Source organism: Penaeus chinensis, chromosome 31 (genome assembly GCF_019202785.1).
Source record: "Penaeus chinensis breed Huanghai No. 1 chromosome 31, ASM1920278v2, whole genome shotgun sequence".
Lineage (NCBI taxonomy): Eukaryota > Metazoa > Arthropoda > Malacostraca > Decapoda > Penaeidae > Penaeus > Penaeus chinensis.
The window spans coordinates 22,685,238-22,697,737 of record NC_061849.1 but is presented as its reverse complement, the minus strand read 5'-3'; the positions used below and the strand labels follow the sequence as shown (position 1 = coordinate 22,697,737).

At 47.1% G+C, this 12,500-nt stretch overlaps 1 protein-coding gene across 1 annotated transcript in view; it reads right to left on the bottom strand.

The window, feature by feature from the left end:
- Window positions 1-6,508: 6,508 nt before the first annotated feature.
- The window catches only part of LOC125041974, a 6,825-nt gene continuing 833 nt past the window's right edge, over window positions 6,509-12,500 (bottom strand). The window contains exons 2-4 of the mRNA XM_047637423.1: window positions 9,414-9,512; window positions 9,010-9,112; window positions 6,509-7,074 (exon numbers count right to left, since the gene is read on the bottom strand). Coding sequence (XP_047493379.1) covers window positions 6,834-7,074; window positions 9,010-9,112; window positions 9,414-9,495 — 426 coding nt within the window. The 5' untranslated portion in view covers window positions 9,496-9,512 and the 3' untranslated portion in view covers window positions 6,509-6,833. The remainder of the gene's footprint in view (window positions 7,075-9,009; window positions 9,113-9,413; window positions 9,513-12,500) is intronic.

Here is a 12,500-nt window from a genome sequence, read left to right as displayed (position 1 = left end):
TGGAGAGGATGGGGTAGAAGATGGGATGGAGCATTTAGCTTGTCTTGTACGATGAAATGAGCGAGGATGAAGAGAAGTATAGATTAGAGTGTCTGGGATATTTGTGGAGATTGGGATATTTGGGTTTAGAAAAGAATTTGACTAGGATGAGGAAGAAGTACATGGGGGTGATGTAGAAACATCTTGGGAGGAAACTGGAGAGGCAGAGCAATTACTGAAGTAGGGGGTGAGAGAGAAACCTCGTCGACGTGCTTCCTGTCTGGCGTAAAGTGAATCCAAATCTGAATTTGAAGACTTGCTACTTTAGATTCAAACTTGCAAGTAGGGCAGCCCCTATAATATACATTATTGTAACCGCCACCACTGGCACACGTGCATGACTGTGCAGAGCAGTTTGATTAATTATGACCAGGTTAGGCACACACAGGGTATCGGGCTGGTGAACGGCAGTGTTTGGTAGGGTGGCCTAAACGCCAACTATTCAGACATTGATGGGGGAGGGTGATATGTTCGGACAGGGAGGGACTCTTCGCCAATGTAAACATTAAAGGGGGAGGTCATGTCTACGAAAAGTAATTTTGGCAATATTGATGGGGGATTTGCGATGGCCTTAAGGAGGATGGTGTAGCACTCTACTGATACTGCATCATAATCCATGGGAAAGGCGAGTAAGTCTCCGCAATCTGACGAATCCTTGTCGCAGACAGGGCAGTTTGTCGGGGAAATAGAGACAATGTACAAGTATTGGGGGAGGGATGAGGCTGGACAGGAATGGGTTTGTTAGGGTTAAAGTCAGTTAGGGTTGATAATGCTATAACCTAGGATTCTGATGTACCTGTGGCAAGGCGGGAACGATCAGGGCGGCTGCGGAAGGAAATTTTGCCTGCTTGTTTTTGGAGGCACTGCCGGAAGAGAGGTGAGTTGTTGGGCTAAACAAAGAATTCAACAAGAAATTTGTAGAAGAGGGGTAGTAGAAGGACGGGGACATGTGGAAGGGGGAGTGAGAGAGGTAGTACTGTAGAGAAGTGGACAATAAGGTTACAGAGTAGTAACAAGGGAGAATGGGGTCATTGATGAAGAAAGTTGAGGTGAAAGAGATGAAGATGATGTTGGGGGAGGAGGAATGTTTCCTGGTGAATGAGTACTGACCTGGATGGATGATTTGGACTGGGCTGATGTGATAGTAGGTACTGAGGAGGAGATACTCGTAGCAGTGTTCAGAGTCGTGGTCAAAGGAGAGCCTGGGGTCGGGGAACCAGAATTGAAACTAGTAGGGCTATTTGATAAAGGGGTAAGCCTTAATGCCTCTATTAATGGTGTAAAGTCTTCATTACTGGCCATGGTAAGCTTATGATATGTTGGGGAGAAAAAACAGTCCACCCCGCAGGGTTCTCCTCGAGGGGCAAGGGCTAAACAACTAAACAGGGGAATACAATGCCGTTTATGACTGGCACAATGTCAGCCTTTCATCCTTTCAACACGGCTCTCACACCTTAGAAAGTGATTGGAAGAAGGGGTTTGAGATGAGAAGGAAACGGAAATGGGAAGAAATGACCGTGCAATATTAGTTGGGTCGAGAGCTGAGGCCCAAGAAAGGGGTCCCAATCTCCGTCTCCTAAGCCCCCCCCCCCTCCCCTCCATACACGGGGATTGGGGGGGAAGAGAAACAGAGAGAGAAAAAAAAAGAGCTAATGGGAATGAGAGAGAGAGAGAGAGAGAGAGAGAGAGAGAGAGAGAGAGAGAGAGAGAGAGAGAGAGAGAGAGAGAGAGAGAGAGAGAGAGAGAGAGAGAGAGAGAGAGAGGGGGAGAGAGAGAGAGAGAGAGGGGGAGAGAGAGAGAAGAGAGAGGGGGAGAGAGAGAGAAGAGAGAGAGAGAGAGAGAGAGAAGAGAGAGAGAAGAGAGAGAGAAGAGAGAGAGAAGAGAGAGAGAAGAGAGAGAGAAGAGAGAGAGAAGAGAGAGAGAAGAGAGAGAAGAGAGAGAGAAGAGAGAGAGAAGAGAGAGAGAAGAGAGAGAGAAGAGAGAGAGAGAGAGAGAAGAGAGAGAGAAGAGAGAGAGAAGAGAGAGAAGAGAGAGAAGAGAGAGAGAAGAGAGAGAGAAGAGAGAGAGAGAGAGAGAGAGAGAGAGAGAGAGAGAGAGAGAGAGGGAGAGAGAAGAGAGAGAGGGGAGAGAGAAGAGAGAGAGGAGAGAGAGAAGAGAGAGAGGGGAGAGAGAAGAGAGAGAGGGGAGAGAGAAGAGAGAGAGGGGAGAGAGAAGAGAGAGAGGGGAGAGAGAAGAGAGAGAGGGGAGAGAGAAGAGAGAGAGGGGAGAGAGAAGAGAGAGAGGGGAGAGAGAAGAGAGAGAGGGGAGAGAGAAGAGAGAGAGGGGAGAGAGAGAAGAGAGAGAGGGAAAAGGGAGAGAGAGGGGAGAGAGAGGGAAAAGGGAGAGAGAGGGGAGAGAGAGGGAAAAGGGAGAGAGAGGAGAGAGAGAGGGAAAAGGGAGAGAGAGGGGAGAGAGAGGGGAGAGAGAGGGGAGAGAGAGGGGAGAGAGAGGGGAGAGAGAGAGGGAGAGAGAGAGAGAGAGAGAGAGAGAAGAGAGAGAGGGGAGAGAGAAGAGAGAGAGGGGAGAGAGAAGAGAGAGAGGGGAGAGAGAAGAGAGAGAGGGGAGAGAGAAGAGAGAGAGGGGAGAGAGAAGAGAGAGAGGGGAGAGAGAAGAGAGAGAGGGGAGAGAGAAGAGAGAGAGGGGAGAGAGAAGAGAGAGAGGGGAGAGAGAAGAGAGAGGGGGGAGAGAGAGGAAAGGAGAGAGAGAGGGGAGAGAGAGAGGAAAAGGGAGAGAGAGGAGAGAGAGAGGGAAAGGGAGAGAGACGGGAGAGAGAGGGGAGAGAGAGGGGAGAGAGAGGGAGAGAGAGGGGAGAGAGAGGGAGAGAGAGGGGAGAGAGAGGGGAGAGAGAGGGGAGAGAGAAGAGAGAGAGAGAAGAGAGAAGAGAGAGAGGGGAGAGAGAAGAGAGAGAGGGGAGAGAGAGAAGAGAGAGAGGGAGAGAGAAGAGAGAGAGGGGGAGAGAGAAGAGAGAGAGGGGAGAGAGAAGAGAGAGAGGGGAGAGAGAAGAGAGAGAGGGGGAGAGAGGGGAGAGAGAGGGGAGAGAGAAGAGAGAGAGGGGAGAGAGAAGAGAGAGAGGGGAGAGAGAAGAGAGAGAGGGGAGAGAGAAGAGAGAGAGGGGAGAGAGAAGAGAGAGAGGGGAGAGAGAAGAGAGAGAGGGGAGAGAGAAGAGAGAGAGGGGAGAGAGAAGAGAGAGAGGGGAGAGAGAAGAGAGAGAGGGGAGAGAGAAGAGAGAGAGGGGAGAGAGAAGAGAGAGAGGGGAGAGAGAAGAGAGAGAGGGGAGAGAGAAGAGAGAGAGGGGAGAGAGAAGAGAGAGAGGGGAGAGAGAAGAGAGAGAGGGGAGAGAGAAGAGAGAGAGGGGAGAGAGAAGAGAGAGAGGGGAGAGAGAAGAGAGAGAGGGGAGAGAGAAGAGAGAGAGGGGAGAGAGAAGAGAGAGAGGGGAGAGAGAAGAGAGAGAGGGGAGAGAGAAGAGAGAGAGGGGAGAGAGAAGAGAGAGAGGGGAGAGAGAAGAGAGAGAGGGGAGAGAGAAGAGAGAGAGGGGAGAGAGAAGAGAGAGAGGGGAGAGAGAAGAGAGAGAGGGGAGAGAGAAGAGAGAGAGGGGAGAGAGAAGAGAGAGAGGGGAGAGAGAAGAGAGAGAGGGGAGAGAGAAGAGAGAGAGGGAGAGAGAGGGGAGAGAGAGAGAGAGAGGGGAGAGAGAAGAGAGAGAGGGGAGAGAGAAGAGAGAGAGGGGAGAGAGAAGAGAGAGAGGGGAGAGAGAAGAGAGAGAGGGGAGAGAGAAGAGAGAGAGGGGAGAGAGAAGAGAGAGAGGGGAGAGAGAAGAGAGAGAGGGGAGAGAGAAGAGAGAGAGGGGAGAGAGAAGAGAGAGAGGGGAGAGAGAAGAGAGAGAGGGGAGAGAGAAGAGAGAGAGGGGAGAGAGAAGAGAGAGAGGGGAGAGAGAAGAGAGAGAGGGGAGAGAGAAGAGAGAGAGGGGAGAGAGAAGAGAGAGAGGGGAGAGAGAAGAGAGAGAGGGGAGAGAGAAGAGAGAGAGGGGAGAGAGAAGAGAGAGAGGGGAGAGAGAAGAGAGAGAGGGGAGAGAGAAGAGAGAGAGGGGAGAGAGAAGAGAGAGAGGGGAGAGAGAAGAGAGAGAGGGGAGAGAGAAGAGAGAGAGGGGAGAGAGAAGAGAGAGAGGGGAGAGAGAAGAGAGAGAGGGGAGAGAGAAGAGAGAGAGGGGAGAGAGAAGAGAGAGAGGGGAGAGAGAAGAGAGAGAGGGGAGAGAGAAGAGAGAGAGGGGAGAGAGAAGAGAGAGAGGGGAGAGAGAAGAGAGAGAGGGGAGAGAGAAGAGAGAGAGGGGAGAGAGAAGAGAGAGAGGGGAGAGAGAAGAGAGAGAGGGGAGAGAGAAGAGAGAGAGGGAGAGAGAAGAGAGAGAGGGGAGAGAGAAGAGAGAGAGGGGAGAGAGAAGAGAGAGAGGGGAGAGAGAAGAGAGAGAGGGGAGAGAGAAGAGAGAGAGGGGAGAGAGAAGAGAGAGAGGGGAGAGAGAAGAGAGAGAGGGGAGAGAGAAGAGAGAGAGGGGAGAGAGAAGAGAGAGAGGGGAGAGAGAAGAGAGAGAGGGGAGAGAGAAGAGAGAGAGGGGAGAGAGAAGAGAGAGAGGGGAGAGAGAAGAGAGAGAGGAGAGAGAGAAGAGAGAGAGGAGAGAGAGAGAGAAGAGAATGAGGGAAAGAGAGAGAGAGAAGAGAATGAGGGAAAGAGAGAGAGAGAAGAGAATGAGGGAAAGAGAGAGAGAGAAGAGAATGAGGGAGAGTCTTCACAGGTAGACAATGCACTCAAATAGATAAGTAAATGAATACTTCATTAAGTTTTTTTGTTCACAAGGCGATGTTTGTGGATTCTCAGAATGGTCAACAGTCAAAGGAAACAAGTGTGCGCCATTAACGGTCACACAACATATGACAATATTGTTAAACGGTTAATGGTTAATGGTTAAAAGCAAAATAAATGTGCTAGACATCTAAGGTCATGTAGCACTATAGCAAATGGTAGTGAAGGGTGGTTGAGTTAGTGATTTGTTGTCAAAGTTGGGCAAAGGAATTGACGAGTAAATGGGTTAAGGTTGGGTAAGGTAATGTATAGGGGTTAGATCAAGTGAAGGATGTATGTGCATTTGAGGAATGAAAACAGATTGTCAAAGCAGAAAGTGTGAGAAGTTGTGGGAGGGATCACGAAAATCGGTCCCATTTGTCTGGGCTAAATAGATTTAAGAATTTTGTAGAGATGGGGGTAGTAGAAGGACGGGGGCATGTGGAAGAGGGAGTAGTGTTGAGGGAGGTAGTGTTATGGGGAGGTGGACAATAAGGTTGTGAGGTAGTAATAAGGGAGGATGGAGTAGTTGATGAAGGTTGTGGGGGTATAGTTGTTGAAGTTGAGCATGTTGGGAGTAGAAATGTCTCCTGGGGTGTTGATTAGGGTGGATACTGTACTAGTCGGCATTGAGGAGGGGGTATTAGTTGTAGTGTTCAGAGCCGTGGTCAAAGGAGAGCCCGGGGTCAGGGAATCGGGGAATCGGGCGAGTTTGAATTGCTGGAGCTATTTGATGAAGAGGCAATTGCCTGTAATAATGGTATGGTTAATGGTTATTCATTGTTGGCCATGATAAGCCTGGAGTATGTTGGGGAGAGAAACGGTCCACCCCTCAGGGTCGCTTGAGGGGTAAGGGCTAGACAACTAAAGCAGGGGAATACCGTGCCCATGGCTCCCTCAGGCCGTTCAGGACTGGCACAAAGTCAGCCTTTCATCCTTTCAGCACGGCTCTCACACCTTAGGAAGTGGATAGTAGAAGGGACAAAGGAAAAAGTAGGAGGGGGAAAAAAAAAAAAAAAAAAAAAAAGTCAAGGGCTGAGTCCCAAGGTTGGGGAGTTCCCCAGCATTGGGTCCCAGTCTCCGCCTCGTAAGCCCCCCCACGACAACAACAGGCAAGGGATTGGGGGGGCAATATTTTTAAAAGTGAACAATCAATATAAGTGAACAGAAAAAGGGATGAAGAGAAGAAAACGCGTAGAAAAAGAGATGCAAAATTAGTCGAGGCGAGGGCTGAGGCCCAAGGCAGAGGTGATCTCTACATTGGGCCTCCTAAGTCCCCCCCCCCCTCCCCCGCCAACAACGAGGAAAGGGTTGTGGGGAATTTTTTTTTTTTTTTTTTTTTTTTTTTTTTTTTTGTAATGTTGCTAGTTTGGGTATTTTCCCCATCGTGGTTAAACTGGTTTCTTTTTTTCTGCATTATATACTTGTTCCACTTCTCTGTTCTGAATGCTGTATTTTTTTTTATTATCAGTTCTAATTCATATTTTATTGTATCGTATTACATGTCTACATTTTTTTTTTTTTTTTTGAATGGAAAATATGTTTCCAACTCCTTTATTGTCTATTATCAGCCAAATTGCACACGGGAAGTAAAATGCAATCATGATATCCTGTGCTTTATATTATTATGATTATAATGATTATCACTAAGAAAGTCGTATCGACTGTAAACATTTTTCATGTCACATCGAACGATTATAATTTCCATATCAGACTATACTTTCCTCATTAAACGCTGGACAGGACAAACAAAGGAAACAAGAACACGAACGCAGATCTTCGAGGAAAAAAAACATTTATTGCAGCAGCCGATCCGCCACCCAAAGCTTCGGGGGGAAACGGACAAAAAAAAAAAAAAAAAAAGACTAACAAGAAAAATATATAACAATAATATAATAAAAAAACTAAGCTTCCTCGCGCTGCTGCTGCTACTCCTCCACGCTGCCGGCCAGGGCTTCCAGCTTGTCCATGGAAGCCACCAGGGCATCGAAGGTCTCGGCCACGTAGACCTCGAGGCCCTTGTGCACCGCCGCCGCCCCCGCCTCCCGCCTGCGTCGTCGCTCCGTCCTCGGCCCGAAGGCGGCGTCGAAGAAATTGGTGACGGGGAGGCGGAAGGGGTCGAACAGGTTGACGAAGAGGAGCGACCCGGCCATGATGAAGCCGACCACGCTGCGGGAGAAGGGGAAAGAACAATTATGGGGGGTGGGTGGGAGGAGGGGGGGAGGGGGAAAGGAAGGGGGGAAGGGGGAAGGGAGGAAGGGGGGAAGGGGAAGGGGGAAGGGGAAGGGGGGAGGGGGAAGGGAAGGGGAAGGGAGGGGGGAAGGGGGGAGGGAGGAAGGGGGGGGGAAGGGAGGGGGGGGGGGGGGAGGGGGGGGGAGGGGGGGAAGGGGGGGGAGGGGGGGGAAGGGGGGAGGGGGGGAAGGGAAAAGGGGGGAGGGGTGGAAGGAAAAGCTCGGGAAGGCGGCGCGAAGAAATTGGGACGGGGAGGCGGAAGGGGTCGAAGGTTGACGAAGAGGAGCGACCCGGCCATGATGAAGCGACACGCTGCGGGAGACAGGGGGAAAGGAAGCAATTATGCGGGGGGAGAGGAGAAGGGGAAGGGAGGAAGGGAGAAGGGGGGAAGGGGGAGAAGGGGAAGGAGGAAGGAGGAAGGGGGAAGGGAGGGAGGAAGGGAAAGGGGGAGGAAGGAGGAAGGGAGGAAGGGAGGAAGGGGGAAAGGGGGAGGAAGAAGGGAGGAGGAAGGGGGAAAGGGGGAGGAAGAAGGGAGGAGGAAGGGGGAAAGGGGGAGGAAGAAGGGAGGAAGAAGGGAGAAAGGGGGAGGAAGAAGGGAGGAAGAAGGGAGAAAGGGGGAGGAAGAAGGGAGAAAGGGGGAGGAAGAAGGGAGGAAGAAGGGAGAAAGGGGGAGGAAGAAGGGAGGAGGAAGGGAGAAAGGGGGAGGAAGAAGGGAGGAGGAAGGGAGAAAGGGGGAGGAAGAAGGGAGGAGAAAGGGGGAGGAAGAAGGGAGGAGGAAGGGGGAGGAAGAAGGGAGGAGGAAGGGGGAGGAAGAAGGGAGGAGGAAGGGGGAGGAAGAAGGGAGGAGGAAGGGGAAGAGGAAGAAGGGAGGAGGAAGGGGGAAAGGGAGGAGGAAGGGGGAAAGGGAGGAGGAAGGGGGAAAGGGAGGAGGAAGGGGGAAAGGGAGGAGGAAGGGGGAAAGGGAGGAGGAAGGGGGAAGGGGGAGGAAGGGAAAGGGGGAGGAAGAAGGGAGGAGGAAGGGGGAAAGGGAGGAGGAAGGGGGAAAGGGAGGAGGAAGGGGGAAAGGGAGGAGGAAGGGGGAAAGGGAGGAGGAAGGGGGAAAGGGGGAGGAGGAAGGGGGAAAGGGGGAGGAGGAAGGGGGAAAGGGGGAGGAGGAAGGGGGAAAGGGGGAGGAGGAAGGGGGAAAGGGGGAGGAGGAAGGGGGAAAGGGGGAGGAAGGGGGAAAGGGGGGGAAAAGAGGAAAGGGGAAGGGGGAAGGGGAGGAAGAGGATGAAGAGGAGGGACTAAACCGAGTAAGCCGAAAAACTGCAAAAGTTCCACAGATCCATTCGCACGTAGGTGTTCATTTAGGTTTCGCTAATATGATTTGGCTTCATAGATCTAATAATAATAATGATGACAACAACGACAATAACAATAATATAAACGACTGGATAACTAAATGAATGGATAAAATCATATACAAATCAAAATAATACCCTATCTCGGCAGACTTTAACGACTTTTATCGTTTTTATGCGGTATTGAAAAGCTAAGCAAAGTGCATGAGATTGTTTTTCTTTTCTCTATAATAATTATAGATTTATCCAACTTGTCATGTATTTTCCATATTCGTACTTTATGAATTAGCATAGTCCTGTTCTACCTGCTTTTAGGCTAGATCTTAGAAATTTACGGCTCGAAAAGTTTGTATATGTCACTTATATCACTTACGTAATGTCTACAAGTAAAATACAGTGGAACGAAAAGGACAAGAAATCACATTCAACAATAAAAAAAACAGGGCATCAAACATAACATAACTTTCGAGAAATTATATTAATCTTGCTCTTCTTTCATAAATGGCAATTCTAATTTCATTATAACACTCACCTGTATGCTATATTCCCAGGTGATGCGAAAGTATCAGGCGCCAGTGCTCTCCGATGCCTGTCTCCTCCAAATTCGTTGGGTTCCTCCCCCAGCTGGTTCAGATCTTAATGGAAATTAGAATGCAGTAGTGGTAGGTTCGTGTGTACATTTTTTGTCATGATAAAATATGACTGCTATAAAATTAAAGAAATAATGGAGCACATAAGGTTGCATATTTCAATCAGGAGAGGAAGAGGAGGAAGATGGAGAGAGAGAGAGAGAGAGAGGGAGAATTCTAAACACTAACAAGAACCTTATTTAAGACTATCAAAAACAATCCGCGCGCGCGCGCGCACACACACACACACACACACACACACACACCAATAATCTTTTATCCTGATCAACCAACACAAGCGCAATACCCAGTGTGGCAGCGTGGACCTCCGGGGAATACGCCAGCACCAGTGTCACTGCCACGATCACTGCTATGCTCGTCAGCCACATCACGACGAATCACTGCCCTGTGAATATGTCGACCAGGGAAGGCTTGAAAAAAATGGGGATGAATGAAGAGAGAGGGAGGGAGGAAGAGGAACAGAAAGAGAAAGGAGGTAAGAAAAGAAAAAAAAAGGAAGAGAAGAGGAACAGAAAGAGAGAAAGAGGTAAGAAAAGAAAAAAAAAGGAAGAGAAGAGGAACAGAAAGAGAGAAAGAGGTAAGAAAAGAAAAAAAAAGGAAGAGAAGAGGAACAGAAAGAGAGAAAGAGGTAAGAAAAGAAAAAAAAAGGAAGAGAAGAGGAACAGAAAGAGAGAAAGAGGTAAGAAAAGAAAAAAAAAGGAAGAGAAGAGGAACAGAAAGAGAGAAAGAGGTAAGAAAAGAAAAAAAAAGGAAGAGAAGAGGAACAGAAAGAGAGAAAGAGGTAAGAAAAGAAAAAAAAAGGAAGAGAAGAGGAACAGAAAGAGAGAAAGAGGTAAGAAAAGAAAAAAAAAAGGAAGAGAAGAGGAACAGAAAGAGAGAAAGAGGTAAGAAAAGAAAAAAAAAGGAAGAGAAGAGGAACAGAAAGAGAGAAAGAGGTAAGAAAAGAAAAAAAAAGGAAGAGAAGAGGAACAGAAAGAGAGAAAGAGGTAAGAAAAGAAAAAAAAAAGGAAGAGAAGAGGAACAGAAAGAGAGAAAGAGGTAAGAAAAGAAAAAAAAAGGAAGAGAAGAGGAACAGAAAGAGAGAAAGAGGTAAGAAAAGAAAAAAAAAGGAAGAGAAGAGGAACAGAAAGAGAGAAAGAGGTAAGAAAAGAAAAAAAAAGGAAGAGAAGAGGAACAGAAAGAGAGAAAGAGGTAAGAAAAGAAAAAAAAAAGGAAGAGAAGAGGAACAGAAAGAGAAAGAGGTAAGAAAAAAAAAAAAGGAAGAGAAGAGGAACAGAAAGAGAGAAAGAGGTAAGAAAAGAAAAGAAAAGAAAAGAAGGAAGAGAAGAGGAACAGAAAGAGAGAAAGAGGTAAGAAAAGAAAAGAAAAGAAAAAAAGGAAGAGAAGAGGAACAGAAAGAGAGAAAGAGGTAAGAAAAGAAAAGAAAAGAAAAAAAGGAAGAGAAGAGGAACAGAAAGAGAGAAAGAGGTAAGAAAAGAAAAAAAAAAAGGAAGAGAAGAGGAACAGAAAGAGAAAGAGGTAAGAAAAAAAAAAAAAAAAGGAAGAGAAGAGGAACAGAAAGAGAAAGAGGTAAGAAAAAAAAAAAAAAGGAAGAGAAGAGGAACAGAAAGAGAAAGAGGTAAGAAAAAAAAAAAAAAAAGGAAGAGAAGAGGAACAGAAAGAGAAAGAGGTAAGAAAAAAAAAAAAAAAAGGAAGAGAAGAGGAACAGAAAGAGAAAGAGGTAAGAAAAAAAAAAAAAGGAAGAGAAGAGGAACAGAAAGAGGTAAGAAAAGAAGAAAAAAGGAAGAGAAGAGAAACAGAGAGAGAAAGAGGTAAAACATAAAGGAAGAAAAACAAAGAGAAAGAGAAACAAGGAGAGAAAGGAGGAAGAAAAAAAATGGTAAATGTTACCGAGAGCGACGCTTCCTCTCAGAGACTAAGTTCCAAAATCAGATTTTTTGTTTGTTTCCTCTACCCAACGATCTTGGGGGATGCGTGGGGAACCGGGGGTTGAAGGGGGGGTAATGGATTGCACTGGATGTCAAAAGGAACCTGCAGAAATCGAAAAAAGTGATTTATGAAACGTTAAAAAGTCGATTTTTCGAAAACCCGAGCCAAATTTCTGTCCCGAAAAGCACAAAAAACTAAGGAAATCGGCCAGTGAAACTCTACGGACGCCCCGCCATCTTTGGAAGTCTACGGATTAACGCGCCAACTTTCGAAAAATTCTACGGGGATCAAACCCAATGCTCGGTAAAAATCTACGGGATTTCACATTATCCAGATCCCCTGTGGGTAATCTTAAAATGCGTCCTAAACAATAAACAAACCTAACCTTAACCCTGTGGCTTTCATACACTATGATGTATATATTCCCTAGCCAGGGAGCTACGCCCCCTGGACCCCCTAGTAATATACAAACCTAACCTAACCTAGCCTAGCCTAATTATATTCACCTAGTAGCCCCCTGGACCCCCGTAGTACTATATGCGCCTAGCAAAGGGGCTACGCCCCCTGGACCCCCGTGGCTTTAAGAAAATACGATCTATATATTCCCTAGCCAAGGTGCTCTGCCCTCGGAACCGCCCAGGGTAAAACCAAATACCTGTATATTGCGAAAGATCGAACTTTTCTTCGCTTCCGTCTATGGTCCGAGTTCCTTGGTTTGTAATCACTTTTTCGACATTTGGGGCACTTGTTGGGCTCAAATATCAAGCTGAGATAGATGCAGTTATCTAATTGTTCTATATATCCACTATACGGCCTTAAAAATTACCCGGAATCGACGCAACACTCTTAAAATGTGACACTTCTCACCGGTGTTTCGGAACTAATGGCGACTGACGAAGTGTCAAATCTCCCGGTGGAAAAACGCACATGCGCATATGGTTATTGTGCAAAATAGTGTAACTAATTACCAAAGCACGTAAAATAAGTATAATAAAAGTAAAACAATTCATTAAATATACGAATTCGGAAAATCAGACTCTGGTAATTACAAAATAATAGTTTTCACAAGCGCGTAGTAATACATGGACTACTTCGTAGATCGCAATAAGGAGTTACGCGTCACATTTGTTTTGGTCCTGGCAAGGTAAACATGGATGGGGATTTAGCCTCAGAGAGGTGCCATGCAGAACCTATTTTTGTCATTTCTCGGGAAATATGAGGCCGCTGCAGATTTAGTTGTATAGATTCCTACTCTATTTTTTATGCTCTACAAGATGGCAATGTCCATTTTGCTCTACCTCCGTGCGTCGCTCTCGGTAACATTAACCCAAAAAATATAAAAGGAAACAAAGAAAGAGAAAGAAAAATAAGAACAGGAAAAAAACAAAAAACAAAACAAAAGGAGAAAACAAAAACAGTAGAAAAACAAAAATAAAGAGAGAGA